This window comes from Sceloporus occidentalis, unplaced genomic scaffold (assembly GCF_023333645.1).
Source record: "Sceloporus occidentalis isolate IW3139 unplaced genomic scaffold, rSceOcc1.0.p SCAF_39, whole genome shotgun sequence".
Lineage (NCBI taxonomy): Eukaryota > Metazoa > Chordata > Lepidosauria > Squamata > Phrynosomatidae > Sceloporus > Sceloporus occidentalis.
Genome location: NW_028317019.1, coordinates 8,718,582 through 8,742,828, shown reverse-complemented (window position 1 = coordinate 8,742,828; position 24,247 = coordinate 8,718,582). Strand labels below are relative to the sequence as shown.

The following is a 24,247-nucleotide window of genomic DNA, read 5'->3' as shown; positions in this document are numbered from 1 at the left end:
TGAGGTTTGGTTTCAGGACCCCACTTAGTAACCAAAATCCGTGGATGTTCAAGTCCTATTACAAACAATGGGGTTGTAGTATGATGAACCTTACATAAAATGGCAAAATCAAGGTTGGCTTTGGGGGGATATATTGAGATGCAGAATCTGTGGATCCTGAGAGCTGACTGTGAAAGGTTAAAAAGCAGTTGAAATCATCCTGTTAAGAGAAATGTAACCCATGTAATTGGACTCATGGAGAAGTGGTCAGATGGAACCAAGGAGAACGTGTTTCTTTGGTTGGTTTCCCTGGAAAGAACTGAGAATCTTGACCAAGGAGGGAGTTGAGTCAGTTGAGGCTGAGAGAAGGAGGAGAGACCTCAGGACAAGAGCATTTCTCTGGGTTAGTTTCCCTGTTTCCTATTTGATATTAGTGTTTTGAGTACTGTCTTTCTTACAGTGGAACCTACTCCTGCTTTGTGAAGGCATCACAAGTTGGACTGGTTGATCTCACCTGAAAGCATCCTTCTTATTCATTCATTCCTATTGTACCTTCTTTGAACTGTATGGTTGTGTTATTTATTACATTTCATCCCACCTTTCTCCCATGGGTGGCTCTCAAGGTGGCTTAGAATTCAAAATGTAGAATCAAGAAAAGCATCTTTGGGTGTCCATTAGACAAAAATGACTTGGAGACACACCAGCACCACCAGCAGCAGCACCACAACAAGGCAATGTCACACCTTCTTCCCCTCCTTTCTTTCATTGGTCAGATCCCTGATTTTGTCACATCCCTAATTTTGCTTTAGGACTAATCTGCCCAGTTTTCTTCTCTCACAGGCCAAAGCGAGTGAGGCCAAAGTTGGAGATAAAGGGATCCCACCACAGGGCCCTTTCTACGTCTCAGCTGGGAGTGAGCCCATAGCTATTGTGGAACAGGAGGAAGAAGAGGAGGAAGAGCAACTGGACCTGGAAACATTTGACATTGGCGCGTTACAGACCGCCCCTTTTGGGCAGCCTGTAGGTGCTCCTTTCCTCACCGGATCAGGGCCTCAGCTGCCAGAGAAGCAGCCTCCAAGGCCCCGATCCGCCGCTTCCCCACGGCCTGGAAAGGAGTGTCCTTGGGGCTGTTTTCTTTCTTTCTTTCTTTTTTGCCCGAAGTGCAGTACCTTACATTTCTCCATGCTGAAGTTCATTTTGTTAGTTTGACCCAGCTTTCTAGTCTATTCAGGTCATTTTCAATTTTAATCCTGTCCTATGGAGTATTAAGTGCTCTTCCTAATTTGGTGTCATCTGCAAATTTGATAAGTATTCCCCCATTTCTGTCATCCAAGTCATTGATAAAGATGTTGAATACAACTGGACCCAGACAGATCCCTGTGGGAACCCAGAGCACCCAAGGGAGGGGACCTCAGTTGCTGGGATTTGTAGCACCCCAGGGACTTTGGGAAAAGGGAGAGAGAGGAAAGCAGATTCACTCCGGTTCCTGGATCTGCAACAATTCGGAGTCACTCAGATCGGAGAAGCCCCAGGCTGCTTCTGGCTCTTCAGGATCAGGATCCAGCCCAGCCATGCTGCCTTTGCAAGCCTTGAGTTGCCTGGGAGATCCGCCTCTTCCCAGGAAGAGTTTCCTTGCTGCCTCCCCTTCCTTGCTTAATAAGCAGACCCTTGGAAGGAAGGAGGGACCTGGGTTCGAGTCATGGCTTGGGCAAGAGATCTGGGACTGACTTGGCCAGATTCACAACTTCCAAGATGAAAAATAAAATAAAATATATAAATATATATATTTGCAAATGTGAATCTGCAATGCCTTCCAAGCGCAGGTTTTTATTTTATTTTATTTTTCATTTTGAGAGCTGTGAATCTGGCCAACTCAGATATCTTGCTCAAGCCAGGACTCGAACCTAGATCCATATATATATATATATATATATATATATATAATTTGCAAAATGCCTTGCCAAACTAGACATCCCAAATACGTAGAGAGCTTGCAGCCCCTTTGAGACTCACTGAAAGAGAGAGGTTGACAGAAGGAGCCTTCCTAGACTTAGGTCTTCTTCCTCAGATGCATTTATTATTATTATGTATAGAGATCTTGTAGCACCTTTGGGACTAACTAAAAGAAAGAAGTTGGCAAATGCATCTCAGGAAATAGACTTAAGTCTAGGAAAGCTCTTGCTGCCAATTTCTTTCTTTCAGTTAGTCTCAAAGGTGCTACAAGATCTCTGTACATACTGATTCTACTGACTTACATGGCTATGTCTTTGAAGAATCATAGAGTTGGAATAGACCACAAGGGCCATCCAGTCCAACTCCCTGACATGCAGGAACTCTCAATCAAAGCATCCCCGACAGATGGCCATCCAGCCTGTGTTTAAAGACCTCCAAGGAAGGAGACTCCACCACTCTCCGAGGAAGGAGTGTCTTTCACAGTCGAACAGCCCTTATTCTTAGGAAGTTCCTCCTAATGTTGAGGTGGAATCTCTTTTCCTGGAGCTTGCATCCATTATTCCAGGTCCTAGTCTCCGGAGAAGCAGAAAACAAGCTTGTTCCCTCAATATGACATCCCTTCAAGTATTGAAACAGGGCTGTCATATCACCTCTTAAACTTCTCTTCTCCAGGCTAAACATCCCCAGCTCCCTAAGTCGTTCCTCATAGGACATGGTTGCCAGACCCTTCACCTCCTTTGGACACGCTCCAGTTTCTCAACATCCTTTTTGAATTGTGGTGCAAAGAACTGGACACAGTAGTCCAGGTCCGGACTGACCAGAGCAGAATAGAGCGGCACTATGACTTCCCTGGATCTAGACACTATATTTCTATTGATGCAGTCTTTCCTCTGCCCTACTTTCCAGGAGGGAGAAGGCTCCTCAAAGCCCCTATTACATTTGGACCCTGATCCCCTCCATGGATATGCCTCCCTCCAAGGGTCCCACTGCCCTCTTTTCTCATAATAACCCCTGAAGTACTGGGGCCCTAAGGAATCCCCTGAGGAGGAGACAGGGAAGGAAAGAGGGAGAGAAGGCCTGGAAGGCACCCTGCCTTTCTTTGGGGGGAGAATAGGCCTTCCTTCCTACTTATGACCCCTCAAGTGCCCCCCAGAAGACCCTCCAGCCATTCCTCCATAGGAAAGAGGGATCTCCCCACTTCCCTACCTCCCTGAGAACAGCAGCAATGGCTTCAGGTCCGAGACTGCGCATGCGCACATACATCCAAAGGCCCCTTCTGATCATGTGCAGGGATCACCAGGGTCTTACTGCTGCTGCTGTTTGTTCCACTGGCGACCTTTGAGGGAAGGGAAGGAGTGCACTGGGGGTTCAGCAGCCTCCCCTTCCTTCCTTCCTTCCTTCCTTCCTTCCTTTATTCCTTCCTTCCTTCTTTTGAGGAGATTTTGAAGAGGCCCCAATAGAACCCAGGAAAAGCAGGAAAGGAAGGCTCTGCTTTGGAAACAGTCTCCCTGTGTATACTATATGTATATAGATAGATATAGATATAGATATAGATATAGATAGATGTAGTGTGTTTGCCTCCTCTGTTCTTATGGCTGGGAATGTTGCTGAGAACTGAGGAGAGAAGAAAGTGTCAGTGTTGTGCAAATTCAAACTTCTGTGCATCAAAGAGTCCAGTGAGTTGAAATAGCAAAGAACTTTATTGAAAATACATAGTCAGGAATTCAATGTTTAAGCCAGAACTGCCCTCCCCAAGCCAAAGAATATATTGAAACCCTAAAACCTAAAACTCCACCTTCTACCAAACCTAGCCCCCACCTGCAATTCCCACCATCTATCCCCCACTATAAACCAGCCCCTCTTTGCCATCCTTCTCACACGCACAATCTCTCCCTGCCCCAGACATTCAAAGAAGCTAGCTCCCTTTCTGTTACTACTGGTCCCCAACTTTCTTCAGCCAACATCCCTGCTCCCCAGCTACCTAACCTATATTATGACCCACAATCCCCAGCCAAATTCATAACCGAAAGCAATTGTCTATATTAGTAGCTATTAAAACCTAAACTTAACAAATCATAACTTTAAAACATAGACAGACATACAGACAGAAAAACCGTACAAATAAAATCATAAGGGCCTTTTCTTAGCGCCGATTAATTGAAAAAATATTTTTGCATTCCTTCTTTACAAAAATAATGTTTGTTCACTGCTTGGATTTGTGTGGCGTCTCTCCTGTGTGGCCTCTATGATGATTGAATAGGCATGACCTCCAAGAAAAGCATTTTCCACACTGCTGGCATTTGTATGGCTTCTCTCCTGTGTGGATTCTCTGGTGTTTCACTAAGTCTCCCTTCAAAGAAAAACATTTCCCACAATGCTGGCATTTGTATGGCTTCTCTCCTGTGTGGACTCTCTGATGTTTCACTAGGTCTGACTTTGAAGTAAAACATTTCCCACAATGCTGGCATTTGTATGGCTTCTCTCCTGTGTGGACTCTCTGATGTTTCACTAGGTATGATTTCAATGAAAAACATTTCCCACAATGCTGGCATTTGTATGGCTTCTCTCCCGTGTGGACTCTCTGATGTTTCACTAGGTTTGATTTCAATGAAAAACATTTCCCACAATGCTGGCATTTGTATGGCTTCTCTCCCGTGTGGACTCTCTGATGTTTCACTAGGTTTGATTTCAAAGAAAAACCTTTCCCACAATGCTGGCATTTGTATGGCTTCTCTCCTGTGTGGACTCTCTGATGTTTCACTAGGTTTGATTTCAATGAAAAACATTTCCCACAATGCTGGCATTTGTATGGCTTCTCTCCCGTGTGGACTCTCTGATGTTTCACTAGGTCTGACTTTGAAGTAAAACATTTCCCACAATGCTGGCATTTGTATGGCTTCTCTCCTGTGTGGCCTCTCTGATGTTTCACTAGGTGTGACTTCCTAGAAAAACCTTTCCCACAATGCTGGCATTTGTATGGCTTCTCTCCTGTGTGAATTATCTGATGTCTCACTAAGATTGCCTTCCAAGAAAAACATTTCCCACAATGCTGGCATTTGTATGGCTTCTCTCCCGTGTGGACTCTCTGATGTTTCACTAGTTCTGACTTTGAAGTAAAACATTTCCTACAATGCTGGCATTTGTATGGCTTCTCTCCGGTGTGGGCTCTCTGATGTGTCACTAGGTTTGACTTCCGAGAAAAACCTTTCCCACAATGCTGGCATTTGTATGGCTTCTCTCCTGTGTGGACTCTCTGATGTCTCACTAAGTGTCCCTTCCGAGAAAAACCTTTCCCACAATGCTGGCATTTGTATGGCTTCTCTCCTGTGTGGACTCTCTGATGTCTCACTAAGTGTCCCTTCCAAGAAAAACCTTTCCCACAATGCTGGCATTTGTATGGCTTCTCTCCTGTGTGGACTCTCTGATGTATCACTAGGTGCGCCTTCAAAGAAAAACATTTCTCACAATGCTGGCATTTGCATGGCTTCTCTCCGGTGTGGACTCTCTGATGCATGACAAGGATCGACTTGTACGCAAAATGTTTCCCACAATTCTGGCAGTTGTATGGCTTCTCTCCTGTGTGGACTCTCTCATGACTGACACGTTTTTCTGTAAAGAAGGATAATGACAGACAATACTGAATATCAGAGTTAAGAGAGAAAGGTGTTAGCCCAAGATTTATCCCTAAATTCACACCTCCCTATTTGATATAAAGTTGGACTGGAAGACCTAAGCATGACCCTGTTGCAGATGCCCCAAATCCATGAAACGATTATATCCTTACTCACAGTAGCTGGCAAAGAAGAGATTGTGGGGGAACTATCTTGAGGTAATCAGTAGAAGCAGATAGTCATACAGACTGTTGAAAAAAGATTCTTTTAAACATGTGTAAACATATTTTGATTGAAAAGTGGCCTCATATCCTGTGAGACGGCCAGAGAGGGTTGAGTCAGAGCACATGGCATGATGCAAGCTAGCTGCAGAGGACACTTCATGGGAGTTAGAGTATGTTGTGGCACCAGGAGATGACTCACAACCAATACAGTACACGGGTCACATGTGGATTGATTGGATTGGAGTTGTGTATACAAGAGATGGTGAGCATGATGGAAGTCAGAGAGGAATGCTTGCAAATGTTTTTATTATTTTCCAACTCAAGATAGAGAACCTCCAAAGATTCGAATGAAATCAGCTGTTTCTGTGACTTACTTTTAAGTGTGAAAAGTGGTCAGTGTATTGCCAATACCTGTATCTGGAAATTTGTTTCCATACTGTGCTAATATTGTTGAGCTGCATCTGGGAGCATCGTGTTCATATTGCGCTGTACATGGGCTTGTGAACAGGACTGGAATTCAGAGCCAACAAGGACCTGGGGACTGGTGTGCCAAACCCTTATGTCTGAGGTATTTGCACCAGGGCCGGCTCTTCCATATAGGCCACATAGGCAGCCGCCCAGGACGCAACAAGTTCAAGGGCACCATTTGCGCTCCTCTTGGAGCACGCACGTGTGCACGCATGCTCAGCTCCAGCCCCAGGCAAGCACCAGGGCAGCAAAAGCGCTCCTCCTGGCTTTGCTGGGCTGTGCGCCGCCCGGAGGAGATGAAAGGGCACTTGCTGGAGCGCGCACACATGCATACACACAGCCCCAAACAAGCACCAGGGCGCCACTTGCGCTCCTGTAGGCTTCAGGAGGAGCGCAAGTGGCACCCTTGCGCTTGTTTGAGGCTGCGCACAGGCACTCCAGCAAGCGCCCTTTCCTTTTCTCCTGGCCCTGACTCCTTTCTGCAAAGCCAGTAAAAAACCCTGAAGGAGAGGCTGAGAGGGACAAGAGGCTGCATCAGGCTGCATCCACACTGAAGAATTAACCCGGTTTGGCAGCGCTTTAACTCATTTCTGGCTCAAAGCTATGGATTCTAGGAGTGTGAGCATGTTGTGGGGCCCAGATATCAAGGCTTAACTCTTTTCTGGCTCATGGCTATGGGATTCTGGGAATTAGAGCATGTTGTGGAGCCCAGATATCAAGGCTTGACTCTTTTCTTGCTCAAGGCTATGGAATTCTGGGAGTCAGAGTATGTTCTGGGGTCCAGATATCAAGGATTAACTCTTTTCTGGCTCATGGCTATGGAATTCTGGGAGATGGGGTATGTTGTGGGGCCCAGATATCAAGGCTTGACTCTTCTGGCCTCTTTTTATAGGACACGTCCTACATTTCAGATTTCTACCCAGAAGGAATTTCAAAACACCCTTATTTTTTGTAAGATGAGCAGATGTCCTCCTTTTCTAGGACGTGTCCTATGTTTCAGCCTTCTGGCCAGGATGAATGTCAAAATGTCTTCCATTTTTGGTTGGATGACCACACGTCCTCCTTTATCCAGGATACGGCACACATTTGAGCCCTGCCCAGGAGCAATGTGAAAACATCCTCCATTTTACCAGGGTGACCAGACATCATCCTTTATCCAGGGCACATCCTACATTTCTGCCCAGGAGGAATTTCAAAACATCCTGGTTTGTTCAGAGAGTTTGCCTTTGCCAGTCTTTCCTTGAGGATGAGAGTGTGTGACTTACTTGCCTAGTGGGTTTTCTTGATTTGTTCAGAGAGTTTGCTTTTGGTGACTTGGGGGTGTGCGAGTGAATGGGTGTGTGCCTTCAAGAGGTTTTCTTGGGAGGTTTGTCAGAGAGGGTTTGTCTCTGCCATCCTCTGAGGCTGAGAGAGTGTGACTTGCCCAATGGTTTTCTTGGAAGATTTGTTCAGAGGGGATTTGCCTTCACCTTACCTTAAGGCTGAGAGAGTGTGACAAGCACTGTGATGTCCCTCGTGGGCCACACCATTTGGACACGGCGCATGAGCCACGTCATCGACACGTGCCCCATGTAAGATATTTAGCCTTCTCTGTTGGAGAGAATCAGATTTTCATTGAAGCCTGGTATCCAGAGTCATAGAATCATAGAGTTGGAAGAGACCCCAAGGGCCATCCAGTCCAACCCCATTCTGCCATGCAGGAACTCTCAATCAAAGCATCCCCAACAGATGGCCATCCAGCCTCTGCTTAAAGGCCTCCAAAGAAGGAGACTCCGCCACTCTCCAAGGGAGCGTCTTCCACTGTTGAACAGCCCTTACTGCCAGGAAGTTCCTCCTAGTCCAACACACAAAGCTATATCCCAACCTCCTACCAAGGAAGAATGTCAAAATGTTCTCCATTTTGAGCATGACTGAGAAACATGAATTTATATTGTTTTTTTATTAATGTTTTTGGCTTTTAGTTGGTTGTGTTCTCCATTTTTGAACGTCCTACAATTTGTCCTACATTTTATCGTACATAATGTCCTACATTTTCCCTACATTTTGAGGGCTTACCGGAGGGGGACCAAAATATTTCTCGCCTAGGGTGGCCAAATGTCTAGAGCCAGCCCTGATTTGCACCAAGCACCCATTGCATTCAATTTGATTTTGGACAATATTTTCCCCACCCAGGAAACATTCTAAAGCGATTTAAAGCTTATAGAAAACTCAGGTTCTGCCCACTAGCAACAATTTCAGTATAAATATACCACCTGGCTGTTCTTCAGCACCAGTCCAATTGCAGATAAACACTCTGTTGGTTTACATTACTAAACCCCTCACTACACTCGCCAGCTCCACTTGCGATGGGAGTTACTGACTTCTTTCCCATTCTGGACCCTCAGCAATTGGAATTAAGTTTCATCTAGGTTATGTATTACCATTAGCAAAGCCTAACATCTGTTCATCACTCCCACCTTTGGTACCTAGTTCTTGTGTGTGTGCGTGAACACCTATATGTGTGTGCATGCGTGTACAGTGCACTTGCGTCATACGCGGGCATGCCTTATGCGGATTGCAGCATACATTAAAAGCTACACTGAGAAAAGGGGTGGTGTGCACCATAAGGGTTAATAGCGAGTGTGCCTGTCAGGAGCGTGTCCGCTCCACTGCACGGAGCCCCATTCATTTAAAGAGGGCTTGAGAATACACTGAATTCTCCTAATGCCAGGGGGGCGGAACAGGATGACTACCGAGGTCACTGTTGCCCCACTCTCTTCTGTGAGCTAAGTATGAAATTTCCCTAAAAGCATAGCACTTGGGAGTATCCTCTCCAGACTCCAGCATTTCGGTTAACAAAGGGCTTCTGAAATCAACCATGGAGCTAAGCAAGCTCAAGTTGGAAAAGAAACATTAGAGAAAAAGGAATTTTGGTGTCGTCCTTTCTTCTCTTCATAGACATTGCTTATAATTTCTAAATGGAACCCCTTAATATGTTTCAAAACAAGGATCTGAGCTGGTTCTCACCATTTCAGGTCTTAAAATCTGTCAGGTCCATGGCTGCCTCCCAATCCCCAAGGCGCCTCTCCTGGCCCTTCCCAGATTCCCTTCCTCTCTGCAAAGAGCTAGGCAATCCTGGCTTTGCTCCTGCTTTCCCCTCCTGGCTCCCATCTGCCTGAGCCCCTTCCCTTTTTCCATCCGCTCTACAACAGGGACGTAGCCAGGATTTTAGGAAGGGGGTCCAGACCAAATGCCACCATTATATTGGGGCTTGGGTGCGGCAGAACCCCCCTTGGCTACGTCCCTGTCTACAATCTTCCCTCTTGCCTATCTGCACTGCTTCAGCATCTCATTTTCAGCATCTCTTCCCTGCCTTTAAATATTTCACTTTCCCTCCGTCTCTCTATTACAGACACATACCCACAGAGTGTGGTGCATAAAAGGGATTGGTTGAGGTCCATTTGTTGAGAAAGGCAGGATAATCAATATACAAATAACTCATTGGCAAAGGCAGAGCAAGGGGGCTGGGCCCGGACTCCAATTTTTGTGAGGGTCAAGGGCCAGGGAGGAGCCATAAAACATCTATAAGACAGGCAAGGACTACTGAGGGGGCCACCCCACATTGTATTGCTGGGGGGGGGGGGGATGAAATAATATTTTGCCCCTCAACATCCCACAGCATCCCTTTGGGGAAGTGGAGGCCATTTTGACACTGTTGGGCCCTCCCTGAGCCACTGCAGGCCCAAGAGAGGTCTTTCCACCAAGAAGACTCTTCAGAGCTTAAAAAGGATGGAAGAGGGGCCAAAAAAGGTAGGAAACTTGCTCAGGGATGTACTGAGGAACATTTGGGTGTGAAAAGCATTAATCTCCATGGCTTCTTTCCACAAAATCCTAGAATTGGCAGTTTAGGATGGAGTATTTACAATCCTTAGAAACTGTAGAGCAATAGTGCCTCACTGAACTAAAGATTCAAATATTCTACAGGATGTTGCTATCACAATTAAACTACGCTTTAAAGGGCTCTAGGACTCCTAGTAGACCGGAAGTTGAACAAGGGCCAAAAGTGCGATGCGGCAGCTAAAAAGGCCAATGTGATTCTAGGCTGCATCAATATGAGTATAGTTTCTAGATCAAAGGAATTAATGGTGCCACTCTATTCTGCTTTGGTCAGGCCTCACTTGGAATAATCCTGTGTCCAGTTCTGGGCCCCACAATTCAAAAATGATCTTGACAAATATTCAAAGGAGGGCAACCAAAGTGGTGAAGGCTCTGGAAACCATCAAGCTCTATGAGGAGCAGCTTAGAGAGCTGGGTATGTTTATCCTGGAGAAAAGGAGATAAAAAGTGGATATGATATCCATGTTTAAATAGTTGAAAGGGTGTCATGTTGCGCAAGGAGCAGGCTTGCTTTTTGCTGCTACAGAGAAAAGGAGACACCACAATGGATGCAAGACACAGGGAAAGAGGTTCCACCTAAACATTAGGAGGAACTTTGTGACAGTAAGAGATCTTTGACAGTGGAATATACTCCCTTAGAGTTTGGTGGAGTCCTCTTCTTTGGAGGTCTTTAAAGAGAGGCTGGATGGCCATCTCTTGGGGGTGATTTGAATGTGTATTCCTACATGGCAGAAGGAGGTTCAACTGGATGGCCCTTGTGGTCTATTCCAACTCTATGATTCTATAATTCTAGTGGAACCAAAGCGACATGATAATATAGTATGAAAGGGACCATAGTCTTTATAGAAAGAGCAATAGATTCAGGTTCCTTACCTACAGAAGCCACATTCTCATAATTGTCCATCATTACATAATTGTACAAAAGTTTCTGTTTCTTCGTCAACAGATTCCATTCATCTTCGGAGAAATATACTGCCACATCTGCAAAGGTCACCTGAAATAGAAAAAAGCCCTCATCCAGAGAGTGACTAAGCAAAAGGGGAGGAAAGCACATGGTGCATATTCAAATATTAGTATTTCATCACTTCAGAATTCAGTACAGGATATAAACTTTAAATTCTGTTAGCAAGAAAAAAGCTACTGCCTTTGAGATCCACTTTGTCTCGAATCCTTTCAATATAATATAATAAACAATATACAGTGGACCCTTGTTATATGCTGAGGTTCCAAGATCCCCCGTGTATAACAAAATCCGTGTATGTTCAAGTCCCATTAAACATAATGACATAGCAAAATGGTGTCCCTTATAAAAAATGGAAAATCAAGGTAAATTTATACTTTTTTGGAACATTCTCAAACCGTGTATGCTTGAATCCATGTATAAAAAATCCATGTATAAGAAGGGCCGACTGTAATTTAGGCCATGGCTGGGATATTGAGGATGAATTAGGATACTGACTATCCCAAAATATATAGTACAAGAAATGTCATTTTTAAAAAAAGAGTTCTGGGGAGCACTCTGGACTTGAGGGCCACTGGGCCCACCCCCAATTTAGATCCAGAGAGGATCTCCCATATCCCCATCATTTCACAGACAGGAAAAGCAAGGCACATGTGTGCAAGCAACACCAGAAGGTGGTGAGGATGGCCCAAGTTTTTATGAGAAAGTTCACACAAGCTAGGAAAGGCACAGCAGTTTGCTTTTGCCTCAGCTTCCTGGCAAGGGAAGACCCTAGCAACTTATCTCCTCTCCTCGCTCCCTTTTTGAATTGATGGGGTGCAAACTCCTTGGAAGTCATTTTGCAGCAAGCCAAGACAGCTGAGGAGAAGAGGCAAAGTGGGAGAAGGAGAGAGAAACCGGGACATCTTTGAAAGCCCCTGAAAAAGTGGGGTGACAGAGGATTAACCAGGACTTTCTCAGCCAAACTGGGACAATATGTTCTCCACTTGCTTTCATGAGCTGCCTCAGCACTGACACAAATGAAATTAATAGTCAGGATGGCGACTCACCAAAGAGTTGTTGTACTTCGACAGCCTCTTTCTCTTGGAGCCCAACTCCCTCCGCTTGGCCTCTGTGTTGGCCATTAGGTGGGCAAGGGGGGGGGGGTCCTGGTGGCCCTGCACTTGGGTCTCTTCCAGCAAAATATGCCCCAAAGCTGTGTACAAGGAGGCCGAGATGAAGTTCCTGAGAAAAGAGACTAGGATTAGGCTTGCTTTGTCACGAAACCCTGCATCACTCAAAGACACAGAGAACAGCATGCTGCTAGTGAGATGCCAATGCAGAGGTGAGCATCCCCTTCCTCCCTCTTCACCAAACAAAGCCCTCTGGACCTAGCATAGATTCACTGCAGCTCCCCCTACATAATAGCTTCTACATGTTAAAACGCTTTTGACGTTGCTATATTGCGCAACACATGAGGCAACACGTTAACATATGGCGCCAGATTCTCCACCTTGACTGTAGTCAGTAACTTGTGAGCTGAAGAAACACCTGTCGCTTTCTCAATGAGCAGAGAGACACTGTAATCTTCTCTCAGATGAGGCTTTTATTCCTATAAGAAGTTCCACTGTGTACAACACTATATACATCTACACCCTCCACTATCCACACCAGTAACAACCCACTCTGAGGCACACACTGTCTGACTCTTCCTCAGTGACAGTTGAGAATGACAGTTGACAGTTGCATCAACATTCCAATGATGCACTGTTTAAATGCTGACACATCTAACTGCCACTAGAGCTGTCAATGACTTCCACAACAGCTCCACCTAGTGACCACATGCATGTCATTTCCTCAGACCTGTTCACCATGGTCCTGACACTCCATGCCTTATGAGAGTGGAGGGGGGTCAGGGGATGGGAATTGGAGAGGACCCTGGCTATGTCCCTGTAGCTAGATGTGAAATGAGCGCATCATCTGCTCAAACCTCCTGACCTCCCCAGTGGCCCTCAGAGGAGAAGGCCTTCCTTTGGCTTCTGGCTAGAGAAACACAGCTGTATGCTTCTCCAATGCCTCTCACCCAACGCTCTCATCAGGCATGGAATGAACATGGAGCATGGCTTCCACAATTCCCATTTTGCATTTTGTATTCCTTCTAATTCCACATCTATTTTAAACCTCTCCCTCATTTGACGATAAAGATACCAGTGACAATCTAGGACAGATTCTTTAGGTTCTTCTTGTGTTTTGATCTCTAGTTTTCCTTGCGATTCTTTCAGGACATCCTTGTATCTTAACCATTTAGTTTTCTGGATACCTTTCCTCCCGAAAAGAGCCTCATGCGGCAAACACCATAAAGGTATTTTTGGACATATTCTACACTTGTTTTTCCCCCAGATCTTCAATAGAGATTTTCTTACGAAATTATTTATGCTTTCTTTATGAACTTTCTCTTTACCGTAAATTAGGTATCCATGCCACCCAAATCTTAAATGTTCACCCTTCAGACATAATAATTGTTCATTCTCTAACAAAACCCATTCTCTAATCCAAACTAAACAACAAGCAGCATAATAAAATTTTCAGTTTGGTAAACCCAGCCCTCCTCTACTTTTGTCATCACAAAGTATTTTCGTTTTTATCCTGACTCTTTTTTAATTCCAAATAAATTTTGAGATTTCCTTTTGCCATAGATTCAAGGGTTTTTCATTCTGGATGATGGGTATCGCTTGAAACAGAAACAGCATTTCAGGAAGGAAACTCATTTGGATCAGTGATATTTTTCCTAATAGCAATAAGTGTAATTTCCCCCCTTTTTCTAGGTCTTTTCTGATTTCCTTCCATGTGTCTCATAGTTATTGTGAAATGGATATGAGTTTTTATTATTACATTTATTCCTAGATATTTAACTTTCTTTCCCACTTTAAATCCACTAATTTCTTCCAGGATTTGTTCTTCCTTTTCCCCATATTTTTTGTTATTAATGTTGTTTTGTCTCTGTTTACTTTTAGTCCTGAAACATATTCCAATCCCACTATTACATCCATCAATTGTCTTGTGCTCTTTTCTGGGTTCTCCAGGGAATACAAATGTCGTCTGAGAAGACTCTCACTTTAAACTCAATGTATGTTAATTTTTATTCCATTGATCTTATTGTCTAATCTTATCCTATTATTCAGTGCTTCAAGGATCAGAATGAACAAAAGGGGTGAAAGTGGGAAAGCTTGCCTTGTACCTTTAGAAATCTTAAATTCCTCTGTTTTTTATAGTTAACAATTAGTTTGGCTCTTTGATCTTTATACATTGCCTTTATCCATCTTAAATAAGAAGCTCCTATTCCGATTTTTTCAAGTGTCGCAAATAACATATCCCATCCTATGTTATTGAAAGCCTTTTCTAAAAAGATAAGTGTTTTTTTCGTTGTGCCTTTGAAAATATTCAATTATATTTAAGATGTTTCATATCTTATCACTGAGTTTTCTGTGAGGGAGAAATCCTGATTGGTCCTTATGAATCCAGTCTTTAAGAACCTTTTTGAGTCTATGGGCCAAAATCATAGAAAATAATGTATAATCCATATTTAATAAGGAAATTAGCCTATAGCTTTTTACCTCAGTTGCATCTCTATCTTGTTTTAACAGCAAAGTTATATTAGCTTGTTTCCATGTTTCAGGATAATGGTTTTCTTTGATGGCATTTTCTTTGATGGCATTTACAGGAAGAAATTCCTTTAAACCCTTTGATCTTTTTGCTCAATATGACATGTAAACTGAAAAAGGAAGTAGCTAAAAGATTTCCCAGACTAATTTTGTAGATGGTCACTCACAGTATTGGAAAAACATCCAAATTCCTAAAATAGAGGAGTGGATAATTAAACTAAGAGAAGCAAAGGGATTGGACATTGTAACGCAATCATGAGGGATAAATCAGGTGAGAAAACGAAAGAGGACTGGTCATGCTTTGATTTATTTTGTAATACTAATTATTAATTTACGATCCCAGATATCATATGGAAAGTCTACATGAACATTAGAGGTTTAATACGTATGGATACCTTGTAGGAATTTAAGTAAATTAAATAAAAGGGTCATCTTAGCTTAACTGGGAAGTAACTTAATAGTACATTTCTGACAGTTTTGTATATCAGGATGTTATTTATTGCATGTTTTATGTGTATGTTATAGGTATTTGTACTTTTTTGTTGTTGTAGCTGTATTTGTTATGCAAATGTCTTGGTATGTTTTTTCATTTTTGTTTGTAAAGGATTGTTTATAAATAAATTACAAAAGAAAAAAAGTGGTTTCCAACCGGATTATTTCTGGAGTGCAGATACAGACTCAGTTGGTTATAAAGGACAGAAGAAGCCAAGTCGATTTTTATCCTGTTAAAAATGGTTTTGCTTTTTTTCAATAAAAGCAGTTTGCTTTTCTGTCTAATCCTTATTTTTTTTGTTCTTGTTTGTTTCTATGTTTGTTTGGTAATAATATGAGATGGTCTGGTCTGTCTCCTTCCTTCTTTCCTGAAAATCTCTTAATAAGGAAACTGGAGAGACTTTTAAAACCTCCCAAAGGAGCTCCTTTTCACCTTTTTGGGGGACTAGCCTCCTCTTAGAAACCAAAGCCCAATGTTTCTGAATAATAATAATAAGGCTTGTATTAAGACTATCCTCCCCATTTCTGATCCCTTTTAAAACCCATGTTCCCCAGAAGGAGCAGAGCTGTGTAATATAAAAACCCTCTCAGAAAAGAGACACACTTCCTTCCTTTTGGCCCAAGGAGCCTGGCCTCCTTCTGACTCTGGAGCCTCAGGAGAGAAAGAGAGGCCTCTGTTCAACTGAGGCTCAGAGAAGGTTCTGGAACATTATTCCCCACAGTCACAAGGAGCACAAAATGTCCACCAGAACACAAAATGGCTGTTGGAGCACAAGGAGGCAGGGACTGGGATTCCAGCCAATCAGGGCCAGGGATGGTGGGAGGGACTGGGATTCCAGCCAATCAGGGCCAGGGATGGAGGGAGGGCCTGGGATTCCAGCCAATGGCAGCCCTGAGGAGGCAATCATGTGTAAAATACACATCATAAAAACATCACAAAGTATAAACATTCCAATTACAGGAATCGCAGGGCAGTTATGCTGTTATGACCGGAAGTAAACATATACACAATTATAATTATATACACATGCTGATATTGACCAGAACCTGGGGGATATATACATGCACATATTTCTCCATGCATTTGCTTATGTTTAAATTGTATGCAAGTAGAAGAGTATATATAAATGTGTTTATATATATATATATATATATATATATATATATATATATGATCCAACATGTGCTGGCATATCTGTCTGTCTCTCTCTCTCTCTGTCTCTGTCTGTCTGTCTGCCTGTCGGTCTCTCTCTCTCTCTCTCTCTCTCTCTATATATATATATATATATATATTTAAATACGTTTGCGTACCCATGCAGACGTTCAGCCAGATATCTATGGGTATGTATAGATGTATCTATGGGCATTGTATGCAAGATCTATAGACTTGAAACATTCCATACACACACACACACACACGTACAGATGTATATGCAGAAACACACATGCACACATCCATCTGTTGCTGTCCATTGTTCTGGTCAATTGTTCCAGGTGATGCTGGAGAAGAGCCCTGCCTCCAGCGGAACCAGAGGCTGCAAGCGATGAGGAGAGGGACTCCTTGCCCAATGCATGGCTCACCTGGAGGGCCAGCACCAGGAAGGCCAGTCCCCCCACCTTCACAAAGGCCCCATTCCCACTCCCTCATTTGCCCTGGACAGAACTGGGCAGATCCAGGTGCCCCCATATCGAATCTCCCCGGAAACAAGTTCCTACTGCCCTTTACCTCAATCGGGGTCATCTACCCCCTGAACTTGATCCGATCATGACTGGGGCTGAGTTCATATTTGCCGGCAGCAGGGAAGAGCCGGTTGTTTTCAAAAGGAAAGGGTCAATAGTCCGCTTCCAGAAAACCACACTAAGGGGATTTGCCCTGGATCTCTTGCTCAAGCCCCTGATCGAGTTGTGTTAAAATCACTGCGAGTGTGAACTTCGAACTTTTAAACCGGTTTGGGAACCAGGGTAAAATGTAGTCTGAATGGCCCCTACATTTAAGGGTGAAGGGAGCAAGAAACAACAAGCAAAGTCTAAACACTTCCTTTGACCATTGCAGCGTTGGAGCGTGTCGCCACCCTCGAACTGTCAATGGCTCACCTGCAGCAAGGCCAGGAGCAGCACAGAATGTGGCTATACAACTCCGTGTGTGGCACTCCCCACAACAAGGATGTGGGTCTTCCTTTTCTTATTTTCATTTTTTTATTACACTGAGACATTCCCATGATAGCATTTAAATTACCAAATATCGACCAAACATTAACTATTAATTTAACGGAATGTTACCACCCTTTTCTTCAAATGTTTTAAGACAACTCCATTCCATTTCTAAATCTTCTTTTGGTTTCCCTCTTAGTAAGGCAGATACTATATCCATATGTCTAGCTTCATATATCTTAATCAACCAATGTTCGATAGAAGGATTAATTGTAGATTTCCAAATTTGAGCAAATAAGATCCTTGCACATGAGACCATATATAAAACAATTCTGTTGTATTTTACTGACTTTATGTTGTGTGTCATGTTTAGTAAAAATAAATTTGGTTCAAAGGGGATATTCATATCAAGTATGTTTTGGATGGTTCCATGAATCCTTTGCCAGAATCCTTTAGCTTTAATGCATGTCCACCAATATGAAAGAAGCTTCCCTCAGGTTCCCCACATTTCCAGCACTTAGTATTGCCAGTTTTGTATATCTGGTGGGTTTTGGGGGGTTAGATACCACCTCTATAACATTTTGATATCATTTTCTTTATAGTTTTGGCACAGAGTGAATTTATTTGTTCCTTTCCACGATTTTCCCCATTCCTCTATAGTTATAGTTTTATTTATATCACGTGCTCATCTTATCATGCTGTGTTTAATAATTTCATCTTATGGATCTCTTTCTTTTAATAGTTTATAACATTTGGATATGTGTTTACCTTTTTTGTCCATCATAATTTTATCTATTTCATTGATATCCATCGTTAACCCAGGAGATTTATTTTCTGCCTTAAAACGATTGTTTAATTGGTTCTATAAAAACCAGTCCTTCATGTTTCCTCTTTCATTAAGTTCTTCCATAGATTTCATATTGTATTTTCCTTCTGGTGTTTGGTTTATTAAATCTCCGTAACTTAGCCATGGAGTATCATTGTCCTTTGTTCTATTGTAATAGGCTTCTTGCAATTACACCCAAAATTGATTTCTCATTTTATACCATACTTTAAGCAATGATCTTCTTATAACATGATGGTTAAAAGTATCATTATCTTTTGGTTTTGTATACCACATATATGCATGTATACCAAGATTCAGGTTAGCTTTTTCTGTATTCAATAAATTCTTGTTTACTAATTTGAACCATTCTTCTAACCATTTGAGACAAGTTGCATAATTATACACCTTAAAGTTTGGTAAGTTACATCCCCCCTTGAAGCAAAGATAATTTACTAAGGCAACCATAACAGTTTCGACTCCGTATCCCATCCTGAGGCCAGTTTGAAAAAGACCGCTTGGAGATGAAGAGCAACTGCCCTCAAAATTATGTTGGTTAGAAATGAAAGATGGGAGACCGGTCTGTAATTGTTCATCTCCATGGGATCTAAGAAGGGCTTTTCCATAAAGGGCCGTAGCACCGCTTCTTTTAAGCATGATGGAAAATAGCCCTAACTAAGAGATGTATCTATGATATATTTCAGGTGATATAAAAAGGGCAAGGGTTGGGAGGGCAAGTTCTCCTCTTCACACTTCCAAGGAGCTTGTCCACATCCTCAGTACTCAGATTCAAATTGATCCAGTATGATCTTACTTATGGACACCTCACTTACAGCCTCTGCAATAATGCTGACGTCCAATTTGGCTCTTATCTGAGAGATATTATCTGTGAAATAGTCATTTAAAGCATCATAGTTAGCTGTGGAAGGCTCTAATAATGGGTTCCAGGAGGAAGGTGCCTGAAACAGGTCCCAGATCCAACCCCCCCCCCCCCCGACTTCAGCAGTCCCTTTATGCTTCTCTTCCCTTGGCACTTTCATTCCTGTATTCCTTCCTTCTCCTAACATACATCGCTTCAAGGGGGTCCAAGGTCCTTTCAGTGTGATCCCAGAACCATGAGATTCCCCCAAATGAATGAGGGCTCTCCCCACTTCCCACACTTAGAGCAGCTTCAGGGGCTGAGAGTCTGCATGCGCAGATGCCCCAAAGACCCCTTCTCAGCATGCGCAGGGATCGTAAGGCCTTTGCTGCTGCTGCTGCTGCTTATTCCGCTGGCGGCCTTTGGAAGAAGGGAAGGAATACGGCCTTTTTTTCCTTCCTTCCGGAATGGAGCCCAAGCTGCGGAGCTGGACTCAGGAGGGAAAGGCTGGGAAGGCTCTGGTTTGTACATATAGTTCTGTCTCTCTGAGTATATATGTGTGTTTGCCTCTGTTTTTATGACTGGGAAAGGAGCTGAGGGCTGAGGAGAGAAGAAAGGGTACATTTTGTGCAAATGCAGAATTTCTGTACACCAATGAGTCCAGTGTGTTGAAACAACAAAAACTTTATTGCAAACACATAATCAGAAATTCAGTGTTTAAGTCAGAGCTGCCCTCCCCAAACCAAACATTAAAACCCCAAAACCTAAAACATCACCCTCTTCCAAACCTAGCCCCCCTCCAATTCCCACAGTCTATGTCCCACAGATAACAAAGCCCCCTTTGCCATTCTCACAAACTAGCCCTTTCTGTTAATACCTGTCCCCAACTTTCTTCAGCCAACATCGAACAAATTCCAAATGCCATCATTCCCATAACTGTTCTAATCAGCTGCAGCCAATCCCACCCCTCTGTCTAGCTAACCTATTCCACCACCATGATCCCCACTCAAATTTATAAACTAAAGCAATAATCTATACTAATGGAAATTAAAACCTCAACTCCACAAAATATAACTGAAAAACATAAAGAGACATATGGACACACAAACCTAACACACGAAATCACAAGGGCCTTTTCTTATCACCACAGGATTTAAAATATATTCTTTAGTATTGCTTATTGACAAATATAATGTCAGTTCATTTCTGGGATTTGTGTGGCTTCTTTCCTGTGTGGACTGTCTGATGTCTCACTAGGCTTGATTTCAATGAAAAACATTTGCCACAATGCTGGCATTTGTATGGCTTCTCTCCTGTGTGGACTCTCTGATGTGCCAATAGGTATGACTTGGAAGAAAAACATTTCCCACAATCCTGGCATTTGTTTGGGTTCTCTCCTGTGTGGACTCTCTGATGTGCCAATAGGTATGACTTTGAAGAAACACATTTCCCACAATCCTGGCATTTGTATGGCTTCTCTCCTGTGTGGACTCTCTGATGTGCCAATAGGTATGACTTTGAAGAAACACATTTCCCACAACGCTGGCATTTGTAAGGCTTCTCTCCTGTGTGGACTCTCTGATGTGCCAATAGGTTTGACTTTGAAGAAAAACATTTCCCACAATGCTGGCATATGTTTGGGTTCTCTCCTGTGTGGATTCTCTGATGTGCCAATAGGTATGACTTTGAAGAAACACATTTCCCACAACGCTGGCATTTGTATGGCTTCTCTCCTGTGTGGACTCTCTGATGTGCCAATAGGTATGACTTTGAAGAAACACATTTCCCACAACGCTGGCATTTGTAAGGCTTCTCTCCTGTGTGGACTCTCTGATGAGCCAATAGGTATGATTTTGAAGAAAAACATCTCCCACAACACTGGCATTTGTAAGGCTTCTCTCCTGTGTGGACTCTCTGATGAGCCAATAGGTATGGCTTTGAAGAAAAACATCTCCCACAACGCTGGCATTTGTAAGGCTTCTCTCCTGTGTGGACTCTCTGATGAGCCAATAGGTATGGCTTTGAAGAAAAACATCTCCCACAACACTGGCATTTGTATGGCTTCTCTCCTGTGTGGACTCTCTGATGTGTCACTAGGTCTGACTTCAAATAAAAACATTTCCCACAATGCTGGCATTTGTAGGGCTTCTCTCCTGTGTGGACTCTCTGATGTCTCACTAGTTCTGACTTCCAAGAAAAACATTTTCCACAACGCTGGCATTTGTATGGCTTCTCTCCTGTGTGGACTCTCAGATGCATGACTAGGACTGACATGTAAGCAAAATATTTCCCACAGTGCTGGCATTTATGTGGCTTCTTTCTTGTGTGGACTTTCTTGTGACTGACAAATTCTTCTGTAAAGGAGGACAATGACAGGCAAAACTGAATATCAGTGTTAGGAGAGGAATGTGTTACCCCAAGATTTAGCCCCACGTTCACCCCTCCCTATTTGAGATTAAATTAACAAAGTTGGTGTGAGTGAACTGAGCATGACCCTGTTCTAGATGCCCCCAAATCCATATAATGACTGTATTCTTACTCATAGGAGCTACTAAAGAAGTGATTGAAGGGGAACTGCCATGAGGAAATCAGTGGAAGGAGATAGTCAGGCAGTTATAAAATATTCCATTAAATGTATATAAAACTATTTCAACTGAAAAGTGGCATCATTTCCTGTGAGACTGCCATAGAGTGTTGAGTCAGAGCTCATGGCATGATGCAAGCTAACTGCAGAGGTCACTTCATGCTGTTTGGCACGAGGATATGACTCACAGCCAATACAGTATACAACTCACATGCGGATTGGTGTGGGTTGGAGTTGGGTGTGTAAGAGATTGTGAAATGGATAGAAGTCAGAGAGGAAAGTTGGTAAATATTTGTTTTATATTGCAATTCAAGATAAAGAACTTCTAAGGACTTTGAGCAAATCAACTGTGTGTGAGTAATTTTTAAGTGTGGAAAGTGGTTTGTGCATTGCCAATGCCTATATCTGGAGAATTGCTTCTGTACTCTGCTATGTTATTGTTGAGCTCTGGGAGTGTCGCCTTCAGACTGTGCTATACACTGGCTTGTGAATCGGATCAGAATTCAGATCCAAGAAGGACCTAAGAGCCAGTGTGACAATCCTGTTTGGCTGAAGTATTTCACCAAGCACCCATTGCATTTATTTCAGTTTCAGACAATTCTTTCCCCACCCAGGAAACATCCTAAAGCAATTTAAACCTTTTTGAATGCTCGGTTTCTGCCCCCAAGCAACGACTTCAGTATAAATATCAGCCCCAACCGGCTGTTCTTTAGTTTCAGTCCAGTTGCAGACAGACAGTCCATTGGTGTACATCTCACTACACTCGCCAGCCCCACTTGCCACAGGACTTACTAACCTCTCTCCCCTTTCTGGACCTTCAGCAATTGGAATCAAGATCCATCTAGGTAATGTATTACCATTTGCAAAGTATTCACCACTCCCACCTTTGTTACTCAGTTCTTGTGTGTGTGTGTGTGTGTAAACACCTATATGTGTATATGTCTGTGTATGCGTGTATTTTGCTTTTCCCCTAAATAAAACACAAAAAACTATTTGAAATGCCTCTGGAGTTCTGTGTGCTTCTGGGCCTGGTATAGTTGGGATGAATCCCGAGGTCACTGTTGCCCCAATCTCTCCTTTGGGCTAAGTATGAAATTCCCCTAAAAGCATAGCTCTTGGGAGTGTCCTCCCCAGACTCCAGCATTTCGAGTGACAAAGGGCCTCTGGAATCAACCACGGAGCTAAGCAAGCTTAGGATGGAAAAGAAACATTAGAGAAAAAGGAGTTTTTGTGTTACTCTTTCCTCTCTTCATAGACATTGCTTATAATTGCTAAATGGAACCCTTAATATGTATGAAAACAAGGGCCTGATTTCAAGTTCAGTTCTTAAGTTCAGTGTTCTACATGGGGCTACCTTTGTACCAAGTTCGGAAGCTTCAATTAGTTCAAAATGCTGCACCAAATTGGTCACCGGAACATCTAGGTCAGACCATATAACACCAGTTCTAAAATCTCTATATTGGCTGCCAATTAGCTTCCAGGTGCAATACACAGTGATGATTATTACTTTTAAAGCCCTACATGGCTTGGGCCCGAGCTTCTTGAGGGAAGGCCTCTCCCTACACAATATGCCCCACACTCTCAGAACATCTGGGAAGACTTTATTAGATTACCCAAAGGTCAGGCTAAGAACAACTTCCCACAGAGCGTACATAGCCATGGCCCCCAAGTTATGGAACAACTTGCCGGAGGAGATCTGTCTTATCACCACCTTGGATGCTTTCAAGAAAGCACTTAAGACAGATCCCTTCCGGCAGGCTTACCCACCCGACCTCTTGTAAAGAACTTAAGGAAAAATCCCACTTCTGATCGCAATTGTGCATTTTATACAATGTTTTTATTTGTCCCGAATTGAGTTTTAAGCAACTTGTTTTTTTACTGTGTGTAAAAAGATGCTATTGTTGTTTTGTGGCTATTTTACAGGTAAATACAAATAAAACCTATTATTATTATCTGAATGGTTGCTGGCTGCCTCCCAATCCCCAAGGCCCCTCTTCTGGCCCTTCCCAGAGGTCCCTTCCTCTCCGCACAGAGCCAGGCGATCCTGGCTTTGCTGCTGCCTTCCCCTCCTGGCTCCCAGAGGCTGGATCCCCTTCCCTTTCTCCCTCCGATCTCCAACCTTCCCTCTTGCCCATCTGCACTGCTTTACCATTTAACCCTCAGCATCTCTTTCCTGCCTTTCTGTTTTTCACATTCCCTCCATCTCTCTATCACAGACACACATCCACAGAGTGTGATGCATAAAAGGGACACTTTGAGGTTCATTTCTTGAGAAAGGCAGGGCAATCAATATACAACTAATGCATTAGGAAAGGCAGAAGAAGGAGTCTGGGACCTGGTTTTTGATATTAGTGAGGGTCACGTGCCAGGGATGAGCATTAAAACAGCCTCTTCAGAGCCAAAAAAGGCTGGAAGAGGGGCTACAAAAGCCAGGAAACTTGATCAGGAATGGCATAAGGACCATTTGGAGGCAAAAAGCATTAATCTCCATGGCTCCTTCCCACAAAATTCCAGAATTGGCAGTTTAGGATTTGATATTTAGAATCCTTACAAAGTGGAGAACAATAGTGCCTCACTAAAACTAGAAATTCCAAGATTCCACAGGAAGTTGTTATGACAGTTAAA

At 43.2% G+C, this 24,247-nt stretch overlaps 2 protein-coding genes across 2 annotated transcripts in view; both read right to left on the bottom strand.

Annotated features, from left to right (window-relative positions):
- Positions 1–3,714: 3,714 nt before the first annotated feature.
- On the bottom strand, positions 3,715–6,547 carry LOC149290533 (uncharacterized). The gene has a single exon (XM_089489380.1). The coding sequence runs from the start codon at positions 5,444–5,446 to the stop codon at positions 4,136–4,138; it is 1,311 nt and encodes a 436-aa protein (XP_089345506.1). The 5' UTR covers positions 5,447–6,547; the 3' UTR covers positions 3,715–4,135.
- A 13,208-nt stretch (positions 6,548–19,755) lies between these two features.
- Positions 19,756–24,247, bottom strand: part of LOC149290532 (uncharacterized) — a 29,793-nt gene continuing 25,301 nt past the window's right edge. Inside the window, exon 6 of the mRNA XM_089489373.1 lies at positions 19,756–21,305. Within this exon, the coding sequence (XP_089345499.1) occupies positions 20,239–21,305 (1,067 nt within the window). The 3' untranslated portion in view covers positions 19,756–20,238. The remainder of the gene's footprint in view (positions 21,306–24,247) is intronic.

Excerpts from the sequence above, each read along its gene's own strand:
- LOC149290533 (XM_089489380.1), bottom strand. The coding sequence starts at position 5,446 with ATGCATCAGAGAGTCCACACCGGAGAGAAGCCATGCAAATGCCAGCAT.